Source organism: Sus scrofa, chromosome 9 (genome assembly GCF_000003025.6).
Source record: "Sus scrofa isolate TJ Tabasco breed Duroc chromosome 9, Sscrofa11.1, whole genome shotgun sequence".
NCBI classification, from domain to species: domain Eukaryota; kingdom Metazoa; phylum Chordata; class Mammalia; order Artiodactyla; family Suidae; genus Sus; species Sus scrofa.
This window is the reverse complement of record NC_010451.4, coordinates 5,134,840-5,153,764: the sequence shown is the minus strand read 5'-3', so window position 1 is coordinate 5,153,764 and position 18,925 is coordinate 5,134,840. Positions and strand designations below refer to the sequence as shown.

General features: G+C 39.6%; 1 protein-coding gene and 1 pseudogene across 1 annotated transcript; both read left to right on the top strand.

The window, feature by feature from the left end:
* LOC100737700 lies at positions 4,102 to 5,906 on the top strand (annotated as a pseudogene).
* On the top strand, positions 13,103 to 17,610 carry LOC110255383 (olfactory receptor 52J3-like). Its single transcript, XM_021062392.1, has one exon. It carries the CDS (start codon positions 16,577 to 16,579, stop codon positions 17,510 to 17,512), a length of 936 nt encoding a protein of 311 aa, XP_020918051.1. The 5' UTR covers positions 13,103 to 16,576; the 3' UTR covers positions 17,513 to 17,610.

The following is an 18,925-nucleotide window of genomic DNA, read 5'->3' as shown; positions in this document are numbered from 1 at the left end:
GGTCTAGGACGTAACCAGGGAACCTCATGGAAAGGAGCCCATTGGTGTACAGTGGGCACCTGCTGCTATAAAATCAGTTCCTTGGTTCTATACGACATTGTGCCAAGTTCCGTGTCATGTACTAATTGTGCAGTAAATCTTGTAATACTGGCAATGAGAAGAGTCTGTTCCATGTTGCTTAGCTTTTGGTGATTTGCTGGCCATTTCTGGCTGGAAGGAGAAGCATCAGCCTGATCTCCGCCTTTATCTTCACATGGTGCTTTTTGTATATCTGTCCTTCAAATGGTCTTTTTTTAAAATAAGGACCCCAGTCAGATTAAGCCCCCCCCCCCACTCCAGTAAGACTTAATTTTAACTTAAATAATTACATCTGCAATGACTCTATTTCCAAATAAGGTCATATTCTGAGGTACGAAAGGTTAAGTCTTCAACCCATGAATGGGAGTGTGTGTGGACTCAATTCAACTGATACTGACTACGCCCAAAATTTCAGTCATAGTTGAAGGCAAGGTAATTTAGAGTCAGGCAAAGATTCTGAGGGTATACCTCTCACAATCCTACTTTTGGTTCTGGAACTTTTCTAAGGAGATGTTTCAGAAAAACTAGGAAGGTGTCTGTGAAATGGGAAGATGTGAAATAAGAGAAACAATGGACCCAAAACAGGAGACTCGTATGTCCTGCCAGACACGTGAGAAGCAACCAGTTCAGATTGGAGCTACAGAATTAAGGCAACTGGGACAGAGGTCTCCTGGGGAGTGGGGTGGGGAGGAAGTAATTAAATTTGTATCTGTTGGGATATTTTACACTGTACATTTCTGAAAAGATAACCCAAACTATCTTACTCCTTACAGAGAATTTATTGGCTCTTACAACAATAGGGAAGTTGGTCCGACTTTATATAAGTTGTTTGAATAACTAAACTGTCACTGGGACCAAGTTTGATTCGCTATTTGCTGTGGAGATTCTGTGTCTTATCTTGATCCTAAAGTTAGCTTAACTTCATGGATCCAAGATATGCTTTGGCAGTTCTCAAGACCAGATACCTTATAGTTTAAATTCACAGGGGAAGAAATATGCTTAAGCAAACTTCTTAAGATTAATTCTGACTACATGTAAAGACTGAACCAAAGGAATACTTCATTGCAAAGGCACAGGAAAACAAAATTTGTGAAAGTGCAGGAAATAACTTTAATGTTCACAGAGAATAATGAAAAAGACTGATAAGATTAGATGAAAGATATTAATTCTAATACTCTGTATTCCGTGGTTTGTTTCTTAATCTGAAATACTGCCTGAGGGAGATTCCTATAAGCTCCAACTGTGTATTAATGGGATCTAATTATTTCACTCTAAAAGATAATATTCTAATAAAAGCCATATAATATGTATATAATTGACTTTAAGTTAGAAAATATTTAATATTCTTAGAGATCTTAGAAGATAAAAAGGCTATAGAATTGGTAGGGATTGGTAAGTGATTCCTCAGTCAGGTTTGCATGAATAATATCTACAGAACTGTTCTTGTGAGCTAAAGTCTAAAATAACAATAATAATAATAATAGTAAAATGAACACTAATTGACCACTTACTATGTACAAAATATTGTTCTAAATGCACAAAAATTTTTTAACTTATTCTCAAATTGACTCAATGAAGATGGCACTATTTTGAGTTCCTTCTTATTACTAAGGAAACTGAGGCACAGAAATATTTAAGTCAAAGTGACCCAGCTAGTATGTGACAGAGCCATGACTTAGACATCAGCGTTCTGAATCCGGGACTGAAATTGAGGCACTGAAATTAGAGCGAAATTCATCGCAGGGTATTTGACTTTTGTACATGTCAAATTGTGGTGGTGGCAGGGAACTGATGTACGGAAAACAGTATGGAGAAAGCATCATGAATCCGTGTCCTTAAGACTCATCAGGGAAACTCAAAGCAGTTATAAAAAAGCTGGAGAAACTGTCAGTGAAGAGAAATAGTGAAACTTACAGCAAAAGAAAAAAGTCTTTCGTACTCATTACAATATCTGAATTTAAATTAGCTAGTGTGTTCTCTATGCAGGAGGTCAGTAACCCGTATGGGCCACAGAGTCACATTCACGTGAAGATACAGTATCTCTGCTTTCACATAGCTCAAGTGCAGATGCCATCACTGTGTTTTATCGCCCTCCTTTTTCACTTTTATTTACGTCACTTCTGTTTGCTTCTATATCTCTTGGGCTTTTCTGTTTCTGAAGTAGAATCTGGATGTTTATGAGCTGTCCCTGAGGACTCAATCTTAGAACTCTGTGTAAAGTTGGGATTAAAATGGGATATAGTCTCAAAAATATCCCTTAGGTGCTAGACACTTAATATAAATGCACCTTCCGTGCACTGCTCAGAAAGAGGAATCGTGTTGAGCGGCTTGGTGCCGTGCACAAGTCTCTTCCATATGCTTGGAAGAAAGAGCTGAGTTAGCTACTGATTTCTGCTCAGAGGTGGGCCGGCAAATGGAGAGACACATGAGCAGAGCAGGCTGAGAATGGACCGTGTGGCCAGACTGCATCAGGTAGAAAACAAATTTTGTTTTTAAAAGGTTATTAGATTATCCTTGAAACTGTTCAGAAAGATCCAGTGTTTAACGATTGCACTGGATCAAGGACACTTCTCTGGCAGGAGAAAGGAATGAAGCCAGTGGAGCCCCGTTGCTGTGGGTGGGCTCCCAGTATTGCTGCAGAATAAGCAATAGGGACTCTCCAGCCTCGGCCTTGGCCGTAATCTTTCTACTAGACAGTGGTGGGGTTTTTAAAATAATTTTATTATTATTATTATTTTAGGGCCACACCTGTGGCATATGGAAGTTCCCAGGCTAGGGGTTGAATCAGAGCTGCAGCTGCCAGCCTACGTCTCAACCATGTCAATGCCAGATCCAAGCCCCCTCTGTGACCTACACCACAGCTCACAGCAACCCACTGAGCAAGGCCAGGATTTGAACCCACATCCTCACGGATACTAGTCAGGTTCTTAACCCATTGAGCCACAATGGTAACACCAGGCAGCGGTGTTTTAAATGTCCAGGGTGTCTATGTTCTTACAGAGTACAGATACGAGTCAGTGCATTTTGCAGGACTTGCTCTCTCTCTGCTGGACTGAGTTCACAAAAGATGGAGAGGTTGTTTTGTTTTTTGTTTTTTTTTTTCCCACCCTGATATGTTTTCCATATTGAAAAAGAAAGAATTATGAAAATAAGAAGGTGAAGCTATGACAAGGAAAAAGGGAAACCTCTATGTTTTATTTTGAATTACAAGTGCTGTACAATACACCCCTGGGTAAATTTCTTTACCCCATTCTGAGTAGCTTGATTCCTTTTTCAGCATTTTGAAAGCATTTCCCAAGTACCTTTCTCCATTCCCTTTATTTATTTTGTCAATTTCATTTTTTTTAATTGACATATAGCTGATTTACAATGTTGTGTTAGTTTCCCGTGTATAGCAGAGTCAATTCTATTGTGTGTGTTATGTGCATGTGTGTGTATGTATAATGAATTTATATTTGTGTGTGTGTGTATGTATGTATCTTATTCAGATTTTTTTCCCATATAGGTGTCATAGAGTAGGTCCTTGTTGTTTATCTTTTATATATAGTAGTGTTATATGCTACTCTCAACTCCCTTTAAATCATTACAGAAGTAGATTCTTTACTGAGACACTACTACCCAGTGTGCTACAGAAAATACCTCCCCAAATACAAACCATTAGAGGCTTTCAGACTTTTCCACCCAGTTGCAGTGTATGAATCTGGTAGGAGGAGTAAGCTCAATAACAATGGTACAATTAAAAAGTTCTGAAAATACCTGATATGCTGGGGAGCATGAACAAAAGAGTGTAAATAAGACTTCTTGCTGCGGCTCAGTGAGAACCCGACATAGTTTTCGTGAGGATGCAGGTTCGATCCCTGGCATCGCTCAGTGGATTAGGGATCCAGCATTGCTGCAAGCTGCAGCCTAGGTCACAGATGTGGCTCAGATCCATTGTTGCCATGGCTGTTGCAAACTCTGGCAGCTGCAGCTCCAATTCAATGCCTAGCCAGGAACTTTCATATGCCATACGTGCAGCCATAAATACTTTTTTGAAAAAAAAAAAGAGTGTAAATAGCATTAGACTTCGCTCCTTTTCCCTTTTCCAACTTATGCTCCGTGCAGTCTGTAAGTCAGGAACAGTGGCCATTTCTGCTCCTGGCCAGGAATCTCAAGGGGCCATCACTTGTTTGAGAGCATATGGTTGTGTCTCTTATAATCTGAATTCATGTCTGTGAGAGGCTACTGGGCCTGGGTCAGAGTTTCTGCATTTGTATCTCTGTCAGTGAATAATGAGGAGTCAAAGAATTCAGGTTTTGATTGTGTGAATTCCCATACACCTGGGTCTGTGATTTATTTTCCTTCAAGAGTGCTTGAAGAATGTTTAACTGCCTCTGTCCTGTATTAACTCGGTCTCATGGGTAGTCTTGATATTTCCAGTGTCACTCACCGGAGAGAATTTCGCAAAGTAGAATCAGATCTAATTCTCTTTCAAAGTGAGTGACAGGCTCTAATTATAAGAAATCTGAATTGAGCTTGTTGCAAGCCTTTATACTTGGGGTCAGAATTCAATCAACAGGCAGAATAGAAGCTCTGAACATGACTTTGAGCTGGTCTATCAAATGGCTGTAGGGATGAAATACGTCCTTCAATAACAGATCTACTTGTGCAGTAAACACAACGTCAACTCTATGCTGAAACAATAGCTAGCAGTTGACATACCAGATCCTTTCCCCTCTGATTTCTCTCTGTCTCTGTCTCGTTTCCACCTACAGGAGCACAAGAACTGGCTTCACTTCATTTGACCAGTAACAGGATGACAGATCACAACAGGAGCGTTTTTCACCCAAGCACGTTGTTCCTCATTGGAATCCCAGGTCTGGAAGAGGACCATGCCTGGATCTCCCTGCCTTTCTGCTCCGTCTACCTCGTGGCTTTACTGGGCAACGCCACAATTCTGCTGGTCATCAAGACGCAGCAGGCCCTCCGGGAACCCATGTTCTGCTTTCTGGCCATCCTTTCAACAACTGACTTGGCCCTCTCGACAACCTCTGTGCCCCGCATGCTGGCTATCTTCTGGCTGGATGCGCATGAGATTCACTTCGGAGCTTGTGTGGCCCAGATGTTCCTGATCCACGCTTTCACTGGCATGGAGGCCGAGGTCCTACTGGCCATGGCCTTCGACCGTTACGTGGCCATCTGTGCTCCACTCCACTACACCACCATCCTGACACCCCGAGCTCTGGGGGCATCAGTTTGTGCATTGTACTCCGTCCAGTTCTGCTTACACTTCCCATGATCTATCTCATCTACCGCCTACCATTCTGCCAGGCTCACGTAATACCTCATTCCTACTGCGAGCACATGGGCATCGCCAAACTGTCCTGTGGAAACATCCGTATCAACGGTATCTACGGGCTCTTTGCGGTCTCTCTCTTTCTCCTGAACCTAGTCCTTGTCGGCATCTCCTATGTGCACATTCTCTGTGCGGTCTTCCGCCTCCCCTCCCAAGAAGCACGGCTGAAGGCCCTAAGCACGTGCGGTTCTCATGTTGGGGTCATCTGTGTTTTCTATATCCCCTCGGTCTTCTCTTTCCTCACGCACCGATTTGGACACAACGTCCCACGCTATGTGCACATTCTGGTTGCCAACCTCTATTTGGTGGTCCCACCCTCCCTCAACCCCATCATTTACGGGGTGCGGACCAAACAGATACGAGAGCCAGTGCTCCGTGTCTTTATTAAAAAATAAGAGACCTACTACATTCTTTTACTAAGGATTTTGATTTCTCTAGGAAATTTGTGTGTTCTTGAGTTAAGTTTCTCCTGGTCTTAACCCATTGCTTCCAGGTTGCAATACAAGTTGATTTTTTTTCCTAACTGCTGATTAATGGATTCCAAGATCTTTGAAACTTCCTTGGATCTCTAGTTCAAAGGCTAATGGGCTGTCCTGAAAGGGAGCTGAGTGGCCTCTATTTGCAGGTCATCATGCAGAGTTTCTGATAGTGTTCAGACCAGTTCTTTTCCAGGGAAATAATTTTACAGTGGGTCTTTTTTTGCTCTGTAATTAGAGAAATGTGGTACTGGAAATTTGACTCTGTAACCTGTATCCAGTCATTCCACTCATTCATTCAGGCTTTCATTTTTTATTCATTTAATTTACACTTACTTTGTGTTTATTGTAAGTCTTGAGTGGTTCTATCTCTAGGGAGGAATCAAAGAACCAAACTGAAAGGAATGTCTGTTCTTACAGAGCTTGCATTCTATTGCACCCTGAAAAAAAAAGCCAGGTTCATGGATGAAAAAAAAAAATTTGCCAAATCTGTAGCCTGAGGTGGAGGGGTCCACCAAGCATGTAAGATTCAGTAGCATGACAGCCACAAAGAAGATAAGCTTTTAAAACGCATTCTCACTAATACAGTCAGTGCTGTATTACTGATTTTCTCTTTCTCCTCAGGCCCGTAACTTAAACGTGGTCTTGTAATTGAATCACGCATAGTATTTCTACCTATGGGATGCATGCTGGCCTTGCCTAACGTTTTATTGTTTTGTTCTCTCTGTCTACACTTGACCTTAAAATAATCCATGCTCACATCTAAGGCCTCTCACCCTAAACCCATGATCTGTCTCTAATTCCTTCACTGACATTACTGTTCAAACCATCAAACCAGCCCATTCATGGTCACGTGTTATGAGTCCAAGGGCTCTCGACTGATTCAAGAGTAAGGTTTCCCAAAGACCAAGCAATGATCTTTTGTACCACTACAGCTGTCACTTTACTTTTCCATCTTAAAAAATAATTATTTCCTCTTTTTTGGACTTTTTAAAATAAAACTAAATTAAAAATATAATAAATATCTTTGTTCCTACACCTCATGAATTAATGACTTTTAATATTGCCCTCATCTCAAAGATAATGCTTAATAAAAATAAATGCAAAATAAAACTTGAAATCATCTTTAACTCTGTTCCAATACAGTTTCTCTCCTATTTTTCTAGAGGCAAAATATATCATGTGGTTTTTGACATGACAGTACATAAATTTTTAGGTTTACAACCAATCACAGAATTTAGTTACATCACTTTATCGACATTATTTTGCTTTTGATAACATTTATTTTACTTATATGTTCATCTATTAATATATATTGATATTATTTTTTCAACTAGAAATATTCCATATTTCCTTCAACTTTTTTTCTTGGTTATGTTCTTAGATCATTTACCCCAATTTTATACTTTAAGATAGAATTATTGGATAGCAGGAGTATATTCAATTAGAATATATTTCTCCTTTCCTGTTCTTTGATCACTTTTTTAAATTCATATTTTCCAATACTTTTCTTTTTTCTAAATTTCATGCTTTCCCAATTTAACTTTGTTTCCTAACACTGGTTATGCATTCGTTTTTTAATAACACTAATTTATAGCTATCCTACTATGAACAACATGAAAATTTTAGTATGCTTTTTTCTCTTTTTCTTGTCTATTTATATCACATAAGTTAGAATTGTCTGAAATTATGTTTCCAGGTTTTTTTTTTTAAAAAACTTTTTAAATGACCATTTTTATTGGGTGACATACATTTAATAATTTATTTTTGCAAGAAATCTTCATGAATATTTTCTTGCTCTGGTATTCGCAATCTTTATAGAGAATCTATTTGTTATATCTTAGCCAACCATTGCTGCTAGCCACACCCTCACCTGCTCTGATAATAATTATATTTTTATGTTTAAGTATGTTCTCATTTGCCTCATGTTTGACTGCTAAAAATTTCATATAATTTTGAAACAAAGTTTTATTTTATTCGTTTTTTAAAAAATTAATTAGTAAACTTTTTATGTCAACTAATGCTGTTAGTGAAGCATATGATGACAATATTTTATTTTCTCTTTTGAGAAAATTATTTTTTCTATGTTCTTTGGGAAGAACATCTTAATTTTCATGCTCTGAAATTTCATTATATTAAGTCTAGATTTATAATTTTTTAAAGGTCATGTTCAATATACATAGTTGGTCGTTATATTTTTTATTGATTTTGTCTTTTTTTTTTTTAGGGCCACACCCATGGCATGTGCAGGTTCCCAGGTTATGGGTCTAATCAGAGCTATGGCTGCTGGCCTACGCCAGAGCCACAGCAATGCCACATCCGAGCCGCATCTGTGACCTACACCGAAGCTCATGGCAATGCCGGATCCTTCACCCACTTATTGAGGTCAGGGATCGAACCCACAACCTAGTTGGATTCGTTTCTGCTGCGCCATGAAGGGAACTCCAGTCCTTATATTTTTCATAAGACTATATAGAGAAACTATCTGCTTATTACTTCTGGGAAGTTCATGGGCCAGGGGTCGAACTGGTGACATAGCAGCAATCCAGGCTGCTGCAGTCACAATGCTGGATCCCTAACTCACTGTGCCACAAGTGAACTACCATCTACCTATTCCTAAAAACTCACACTTTTTATTTAAAGAAGTTTCAATTCTAGTCTTAAGTTCTTTAACATGAATTTTTTTGACACTTAAATTTTCTATGTTCAATCCTTCTCATAAGAAAAAAATCTTGTGCTTTCCATGATTGTAATTCCCTCTCTCTCTTTTTCTCTCTCTATCTCGTCTCTCTCTCATGTCTTTAAAGCCTTAGCTACATGCTTATTTAAACCTGAAGTGGTTTATTTTGTCCTCTTTAGCAGTTTCTTACTATATTGTTAACTCACTTTAAAAATGTCATAGATAATCTTTGAATGTTTGGTGACTACAGTGAGTTTTTCTTTGTTGTTGCGATTTTCTTCTAAACTCTTCAAGGACCAGCTTTTGCAGGTTGGGTTCTTAGAAAACGCATTGTGAGATGGAGATCTGCATGTAGGAAACTTAACTAGATGTTGCGGTAGGCAGAAGAAGTGCCCTGAAGGTGTCCATGTCCTCAGCTTGAGAGTTTGCGAGTATGTTAAGTATTATGGCCAAGAAGAATGAAGGTTGCATATGGAATTAATGTGGTTCATCAGTTGACCTTAAGATAGCAAGAGTATTCTGGGCTATCTAGGTGGGTCCACAGTAATCGCAAGAGGCCTTAAAAGTGGACAATGAAATCAGAAGAATTAGAATCAGAGAAGATGTGATGACAAAAGCGAGATCAGAGTAATCTTGTGTGAGAAGGATTCAACCTTTCTTTGCTGGACCTGGAAATGGAGGAAAAAACCATGAATTAAGAAATGTGGGCAACAGCCTATAGAAGCTGAAAAAGGCAAGAAAACACACTCTTCCCAATGTGTCTCCAGAGAGAAATGCAGACGTACTGACACCTGGATTTCAGCTCGTGAAAAATGTATCTGTTTTCCAATGGAACTGTAAGATAATAAATTTGTATTGCTTTAAGGCACTAAATTTCTGGTAATTTGAAACATTGGCATTAAAAAATGAACATAGCCTTGCTCTCAAGATCAAAATGTGGGTGGAGGTGTATGCAAAAGAAGGAGACAGTGATTGGTGATAAAGGGGCAAAAAAGGCATGAGCCAGACGTCTCTATAGGGAGCTCTTGAGCTGGCATAGCCCTGCACAGCGGTCCTGGATTGGGGTGAACTGAGCGAGCTTCTGTACCACTTCATCAGCTAGTCACACCGAGGACCGTCTTGGGAGAGAGATTTGATCTTAGACTAGGAGCGTTTCCTTAGGCAAGAGGAGAACCAAAGAGGGAGTCAACTCTCAGTCACAATCCCAACAGTGGGAAGAATGAGTATTTGAAATCTGCAAAGGGGACACAGCTGATAGATACACCATGGTACCTCCACAAAACCCAACGAGGGTGGGGTTTTGCTTAGTGGACACACTATTAGACAGCTCTGCCTAGTCTTTAAGAATCTGTTCTGTGTTCTTTCCTTCCTCTGGCTTGAAAACCTCAAGACACAAAAAACATTACCATCCTCCCTGACTTGGGAATGTAACTTCCCCTCGTGTTGGCAGGTATGTTCTAGGTCTTGTATTCCTGTCTATGAATGACTGTTTCTAGTGAAGTTTTACTTATGATTCACTTATCTGTAATATAAATTTTAAATTAAAATTTCAATAAAAATTTAAAAATTTTAATATACATTTTGATATATCTAGAACTTTTGGGGGAATGAAAATAGTTATATAGACTGCCATATTTTTTTTTTTTGTCTTTTTGCCTTTTGAGGTCCTGCAGCATGTGGAGGTTCCCAGGCTAGGGGTCCAATCGGAGCTGTAGCCACCGGCCTATGCCAGAGCCACAGCAACGCGGGATCCAAGCCGCATCTGCAACCAACACCACAGCTCACGGCAATGCTGGATCTTTAACCCACTGAGGGAGGCCAGGGATCGGACCCGCAACCTCATGGTTCCTAGTCGAATTCGTTAACCACTGAGCCACGACGGGAACTCCTACAGACTGCCATCTTGAGAACAGAAACTATCAAATTATTTTTTTAAAGCATGATAAAACAATTTTTAGCATGTTCTACTTGATAATAGGTCTGAGTAAAATGATTTATTTAGTAAATATTTATTTTTAATTGTTTGTATTGTTAAAGTGTTGTATGGTCATTATTTAAACATTTTAAACTCCATACATTAGAATGAGAGGCAATAATGTTATCTGTATTGCAGTGACCCCAAAACATTTTGCTAGTTCAAAACATGTTGTTTGATATGACTGACTTCTATTATTGGAATTATATCACATACTGTTTTACATATTTTGATAGATACACTTATAAAGAAAAGTGTGTACATTATGTGTAGACTCAATACTGTTTTTCTTGGAAACAATACTTTTGAGTGGATATATGGTTATGAATATTTAACTATTTTGTTTCTACAATCATTAAGAATAGTAATAGAATTTTTGTGCACAAAGCTCATCCTACGTTTTAAATAGAGAACAGTTATTCAAAATTTCCACTCATCTTCCTATCTTTATTTGGATCCACTTAACATTTGTCAGACTCCATTAGCCGGTAGTAGTCCTTCAGCATTTTCTATAGTACAGGTTGCCTAGCACTGAAATCTGTTGGATTTGGTTTATCTCAACCTATCTGTACAGATAATTCAAGAAGAAAGATAAAACCTGAATAGATATTTTCAATATAAATACATTGAACTGGTCATCAACTATTTCCCACAATGAAAATTCCAGGTCCGGATGGCGTCACTGGTGAGTTCTATCTACTCTGTGTAGGCCTGGGTCTCTAAGGTTTTCTCTTCTGCAATTTTAAAAATATTAAAGTTTTACATTTGTTATGACCCACATTGGCTTAAGCTTCCTGTATAATATTTAAGGTTTAAAGTTAATTTTTCTGCCTACGGATGCCACAGTGCTCCTGGAACATTTGTTGAAAGACTATCCTTCTTCCATTGCTTTGCTTTTGCATCTTTGTCAGTTATTTCAGCATATTTATGTAGATCTACTTATGAGTTATCTGCCCTGTTTCATCGATCTATGTATTTATCCTTCCACTAATAGCTTATTGTCTAATTCCTGCAGGTATGTAGTTAAGCTCAACATCAGGTAAACTGATTCCTCCTACTTTTTCACTTTGTCAAAATGTTTTAGTTGTATAAACACCTGAATCTTTCTATACAAAATGTACAATAATCTTGTCAATATCTACAAAAACATCCCTGCTTATGTTTTGATAAAAATTAAAATATACTTCAGTTTGGGGAGAATTTATATCTTTACTATGTTGAAAATTCCATTTACTAACACAACCGCCTTATGTGGGAGATGACATATGGGGGAGTTCCTGCTGTGGCTCAGCAGTAACGAACCCTACTGATATCCATGGGGACGCTGATTTGATCCCTGGCCTTGCTCAGTGGGATAAGGATCTGCCATTGCTGCAAACTTTGGTGTAGGTCACAGACATGGCTTAGATCTGTTGCTGCTGTGGCATAGGCCAGCAGTTACAGTTCTGATTTGACCCCTGGCCTGGAACTTCCATGTGCCATGCGTGCAGTCCTAAAAAGACAAAGGAAAAAAAATGAAGACAACCTATGGGGACCAAGAGCATCCTCCCCACTGGTCACCAGAGATGCTCTCCACTGGCTACCAGAGCATGCTCCCCTCTAGCCACACCCCCTGTGTGGGCAGTGCGCACGTGCATGTTTCTGTTGTGGGGGGTTCAGTCAACAGGGCTAGCTCCGGAACCCTTTGGAGGTACTGTCCTGGATCGTGGAGGGTTGCAGGCCTGCTGAGGTTGGGATAGACCCTTTGATTGATTGGCTCTCTGACCAGGCAGCACATGGGGGCTATGGGCAGGATGATATGTGGGGTAGGATCCCCATGCAGCTGGTAGTGTGGCCAGAGGCATGTGGCTGTTTGAGGCTTATGGGGAGACAGGGCAAGCCCCTGGCACTAACAGGCTAGAGCAACCATTCCAGAATGTTGCCTGCTGATGCCTTGGTCATTACCATAGGATGAGTTCCTAAGAATGGCTGCTGTGAACTCCTCTGTCCCAGGGCAGGCCCAGTTGCCTGGGACACGGAGAACACGAGATTTTGTGCATGCCTTTTAAGAGCAGAGTCGTCCTCCTTCCTACAGCCCTCTACTTCTCCCAAAGTTAAGCCCCTCTAGTGTTCAAAGCCAGACTTTCTAGCGGCTCCTCTTCAGTGTAGAACTCCTGGGTTGGGAGCCCAGTGTGGGGTTTAGATCCCTCATTCCTTGGGGAGGACCCACTGAGGATGTGATACCCCTCCTGTTTGTCATCTCCTCCCCTCCTACTCATCTTACGGTGGCTCTTTTTTTTTTTTAATCTTTTAATACTTTCTGCTCATCTTCAGGTCATTCTCATAAATAGCAGCTCTGCAAGAAGTTGTAATTTTGGTATGCCCATGGGAGGAGGTGAGCTCAGAGTCTTCCCACTTTGCCATTTCAGCCACACCTTCTGTTTCAAGGGAATTTTAATAGATTTTTATTCCTGCTGCAAAATCTCTGTCAGATAAATCTAATATTTGAGTAGTAGCATCTATCTGTACGTAAGTAATACAACTTGGAAGAATACAAACCATCATAGAGATTCAACCTCAGTAATATACTTTACTGAATAAGGATTAAGAAAAATGAGGTCTAAGTCAGCACAAGATAAATGAGAAGAATCAAAGTACACTTTGTAATGAGATAGTCGCACGTTACTGAGTTCACAAGAATACAAATATGCATAGTGTATACCACACACACACACACAGACATAGATATACGTGTGTATGTGTGTGTGTGTGATCTCCCAGAAAATGTAATATTCAATACATGCATTCAAAAATATATTGAATATACATATTTGAATATAATGCATACATATACATGTGTATATACATTTAACATACACATGTAAGTATTTGATATGTATGAACTCTTAAATTTCCAGAGATTCAACTTTAAGGTTTGTGTGATATAAATGGAAAGACAAGAACCAAAAGAAGGATTTAACTTCCTGCCTTGTAGTCTATCCTTTATATCTTACTTACACTGATGATGCTTCTTCTTAAGTATTATCAAAGATGTCAGCTTAAGGATGCAGCAAAGAGAGATAATAATTATTCCATTCAAAATTATTCTAGTGAGAATAAGAAATATGTATACATTTGACTACAAACTAAGGAGAAATGTTTAATGTAAATGAGAAGATTTAGACCAATGTCATAGACTTAGCAGCATGAAAGATTTCCTAGCATGGTTTACACAGGTCAAAGGTTTATGAAGATGGTGTGGTGAGCACAACTTCATTTTAAGAAACCACTTAAAATGTGGAAGGTATTGTACGAAGTGGCTGACATTCACCACTTAACCTACCCTTCAAAATACCCTATGCTGCTGGCACTATGATCGTCTCTAATTTTCCAGCTGAAAAACTGAGACAGAAATAATCAGTAGGTCACTCGTGGTAATAGAGCCAGGACATGGGGAATCCAGCATCGGAACTCAGTCAGACTAATTCTGGGGTGGCCTATTTTTACCACTGAATCCCTCTGACCTCTGTAATATAGATATGGGTAACTGTCAAAGGGTTAGACTAGGAGGAAAAATCATAAACAGAGGAAAGTGGGACCAACCACTCATGCACTGGAATCTCTACAATTAAGCATCGGATGAACCTAAAATCTCTGGTCAGGGAAGGGGGATGGGGTAGCGGAGGCTACAAAGAGGGTCTCCTATGTTAGGTTATTATGTCTGAACTTAGGCTACGGATCAAGGATTATTTTGTCTAGGAAACAGCAACTCATGAATTGACTGCAAAATCTTACCTGCGGGGTAATAAAAATGTTTCCCTCTATGCCATATGTAAATAATATTTGTGTTTTTGCTCCACATTTATAATTTTCTCTATACAAATTCTATCCAGGGTAATAAAAATGTTTCCCTCTATGCCATATGTAAATAATATTTGTGTTTTTGCTCCACATTTATAATTTTCTCTATACAAATTCTATCCACAGTATTTTCTCTTCAGCTCCTGTTTTTCTAAATCAGTCTAAGAGTTCTGTAGGCAATCTCAGAGGCTTTAATCCCATGGCACCGTTTATAACAGAAAACTGAATTAACTCATTTTTTTCCCAAGGCTCTAAGTGGCTAAAACCTTAATATAAAACTACTCTCTTTGGACTGTATAAAAAAACAGATGTAGAACTTTACTGCTTGAAATTTCTTTTGCATCTCTATACTCCGGTGGAAGAATGAAGCATCACATGTGAATTTTCTTTTGACTTAGGTATGTGCTGTAGTCAAATGAAACAGACATGATCAGAGGTGGCTGAGAACTACTACTTGATATGATCTGCATGATGCAGTTGTCCAATTTCCAAATTGAATGGTGGGGGAAAACCTTACAAGCTTTCAATGGAGATGGGTTATCTAAAGATATATAGAAGATTCAGGGCATTTGAAATTTATTTACAAAATGGTTATACAGTTGGTTAATAAAGCAGAATTTCTATTTCAGCTACAGGTTATAGGGATGGAATGCTTAATGGAAGCATGGGGAAACTCAAAGGTGAGCAGTGGCATGTTACTGAGAGTTTATTTCCAGAGATGAACCCAAGGAAGGCATCGCAATGTCTAGAAAGCTTGCTCTTGGCCAGTACCCTGCCAGCGACCAAGGGCAATTACTTGGAGGTTTCAGTTTTTAAAAAACACAAATAAAGGCATAATAGCAAAATATAGCTCCCTCTCTCTCTATCTCTCTCTGTCTCTCTCACACACACACTCCCCAACTTCAGAATGTATATAACATGTATTTTATTTTTTCAACCTGATATATCTCCTACGGAAATATGGACTCATTCATATTTTATCCAAAGATAAAAACAGATGTCCAAGCTACTTTATCTGACCTTGAACCAGTCTGCTTCAAGTTGATACCCAGAGAAAGTGCCTTACTTCATTGTTTGAGTTTATGAATCTGGCCCCTGACTGCTTCTCCATCATGTAGAAGGCATTGCCAAAACACTCTTCTTTAGACAAGTGCAGAAAGTACCTCTCTCTCCCATTAGACTTTGTTACTCCAGACAGTTTTGTGATGCTCAAAATCGCCATCCCCAGCTCCATGATGACTCGAAGGCTTCTAGGTTTCCCTCTACCCACATGTCCAGTGTCTTAATCAGGCAGAAGTGAACCTAGTGCATGCGAGGTCTGCAGCAGAAATTAGAAGCTCTTCTCGGAGGAACTGGTGTAGAGTGGAGAGTGAACGAAGAAGGTTTCAAGTACCCTGAAAACCACCACAGTCACAGCATTCTAAAATGAGCCACTGTGAAATTCCATTTCCTGTATGTCTGGAAAATACAGACATCAGGGAAAATTCACAGGGGTCTATTACTATCTTTGTATATTACCGTCCTTTCTGGATTCTTTCAAGTACAGCGGTGTAAGACCAGCCTGTGTCTGCTCTTGGGCAGGCATCCCAGAATGTTATGTAGTTTTGTTTGTGATAATGTGTATCTCAGATATTGTATTGATGTCTTTTTGACAGGAGATTAGGTTTGATCTTGGTATTTTCTCTAAGTCAATAAATGATGAATGCATCATTAGTGAATTTCTGCACTAAGTATGGAAATGTCTTGTACATTTTTGCCTGTGGCTTTATTTTCTCATCTGCCTGTCTTCTTTTGAGTTATGTCCGCATTTCCATACACGTATCCTTGATGTTTCAAGTGTCCCTCTTCAGACAGGGATTTCACAAAAGGTGTGGGGTTACTAAATCACTCTATACTTAATGCTATGTTCTGTGTCTTATAATTCTTCCACGGGCTTGCTGATAAACCTTGCATGTTAAAATACAGAATTAAGTCTGTATAAGTATTATGTTCTTTGAGACTGGACCATATGAAGGACTATGCCTCAATTTAGAATTCTTAAAAAAATTTCATAGGTCCTTACAAACAGCAAACTTCTTCATTTTCACTACATATTGAAACACTAAGCTAGACACTTTCATAACCATTTCTTATTGACATATTTTTTATTCCTTCTAGGAGCAACAGCTTCTCTTGCTCTGTTATTTGGAAGGATGTTTTATCACAACAGGAGCGTTTTTCACCCAAGCACGTTTTTCCTCATTGGAATCCCAGGTCTGGAAGAGGGCCATGCCTGGATCTCCCTGCCTTTCTGCTCCGTCTACCTCGTGGCTTTACTGGGCAACGCCACAATTCTGCTGGTCATCAAGACGCAGCAGGCCCTCCGGGAACCCATGTTCTGCTTTCTGGCCATCCTTTCAACAATTGACTTGGCCCTCTCGACAAGCTCTGTGCCCCGCATGCTGGCTATCTTCTGGCTGGACGCGCATGAGATTCACTTCGGAGCTTGTGTGGCCCAGATGTTCCTGATCCACGCTTTCACTGGCATGGAGGCCGAGGTCCTACTGGCCATGGCCTTCGACCGTTACGTGGCCATCTGTGCTCCACTCCACTACACCACCATCCTGACACCCCGAGCTCTGGGGGGCATCAGTTTGTGCATTGTACTCCGTCCAGTTCTGCTTACACTTCCCATGATCTATCTCATCTACCGCCTACCATTCTGCCAGGCTCACGTAATACCTCATTCCTACTGCGAGCACATGGGCATCGCCAAACTGTCCTGTGGAAACATCCGTATCAACGGTATCTACGGGCTCTTTGTGGTCTCTCTCTTTCTCCTGAACCTAGTCCTTGTCGGCATCTCCTATGTGCACATTCTCTGTGCGGTCTTCCGCCTCCCCTCCCAAGAAGCACGGCTGAAGGCCCTAAGCACGTGCGGTTCTCATGTTGGGGTCATCTGTGTTTTCTATATCCCCTCGGTCTTCTCTTTCCTCACGCACCGATTTGGACACAACGTCCCACGCTATGTGCACATTCTGGTTGCCAACCTCTATTTGGTGGTCCCACCCTCCCTCAACCCCATCATTTACGGGGTGCGGACCAAACAGATACGAGAGCCAGTGCTCCGTGTCTTTATTAAAAAATAAGAGACCTACTACATTCTTTTACTAAGGATTTTGATTTCTCTAGGAAATTTGTGTGTTCTTGAGTTAAGTTTCTCCTGGTCTTAACCCATTGCTTCCAGGTTGCAATACAAGTTGATTTTTTTTCCTAACTGCTGATTAATGGATTCCAAGATCTTTGAAACTTCCTTGGATCTCTAGTTCAAAGGCTAATGGGCTGTCCTGAAAGGGAGCTGAGTGGCCTCTATTTGCAGGTCATCATGCAGAGTTTCTGATAGTGTTCAGACCAGTTCTTTTCCAGGGAAATAATTTTACAGTGGGTCTTTTTTTGCTCTGTAATTAGAGAAATGTGGTACTGGAAATTTGACTCTGTAACCTGTATCCAGTCATTCCACTCATTCATTCAGGCTTTCATTTTTTATTCATTTAATTTACACTTACTTTGTGTTTATTGTAAGTCTTGAGTGGTTCTATCTCTAGGGAGGAATCAAAGAACCAAACTGAAAGGAATGTCTGTTCTTACAGAGCTTGCATTCTATTGCACCCTGAAAAAAAAAGCCAGGTTCATGGATGAAAAAAAAAAATTTGCCAAATCTGTAGCCTGAGGTGGAGGGGTCCACCAAGCATGTAAGATTCAGTAGCATGACAGCCACAAAGAAGATAAGCTTTTAAAACGCATTCTCACTAATACAGTCAGTGCTGTATTACTGATTTTCTCTTTCTCCTCAGGCCCGTAACTTAAACGTGGTCTTGTAATTGAATCACGCATAGTATTTCTACCTATGGGATGCATGCTGGCCTTGCCTAACGTTTTATTGTTTTGTTCTCTCTGTCTACACTTGACCTTAAAATAATCCATGCTCACATCTAAGGCCTCTCACCCTAAACCCATGATCTGTCTCTAATTCCTTCACTGACATTACTGTTCAAACCATCAAACCAGCCCATTCATGGTCACGTGTTATGAGTCCAAGGGCTCTCGACTGATTCGAGAGTAAGGTTTCCCAAAGACCAAGCAATGATCTTTTGTACCACTACAGCTGTCACTTTACTTTTCCATCTTAAAAAATAATTATTTCCTCTTTTTTGGACTTTTTAAAATAAAACTAAATTAAAAATATAATAAATATCTTTGTTCCTACACCTCATGAATTAATGACTTTTAATATTGCCCTCATCTCAAAGATAATGCTTAATAAAAATAAATGCAAAATAAAACTTGAAATCATCTTTAACTCTGTTCCAATACAGTTTCTCTCCTATTTTTCTAGAGGCAAAATATATCATGTTGTTTTTGACATGACAGTACATAAATTTTTAGGTTTACAACCAATCACAGAATTTAGTTACATCACTTTATCGACATTATTTTGCTTTTGATAACATTTATTTTACTTATATGTTCATCTATTAATATATATTGATATTATTTTTTCA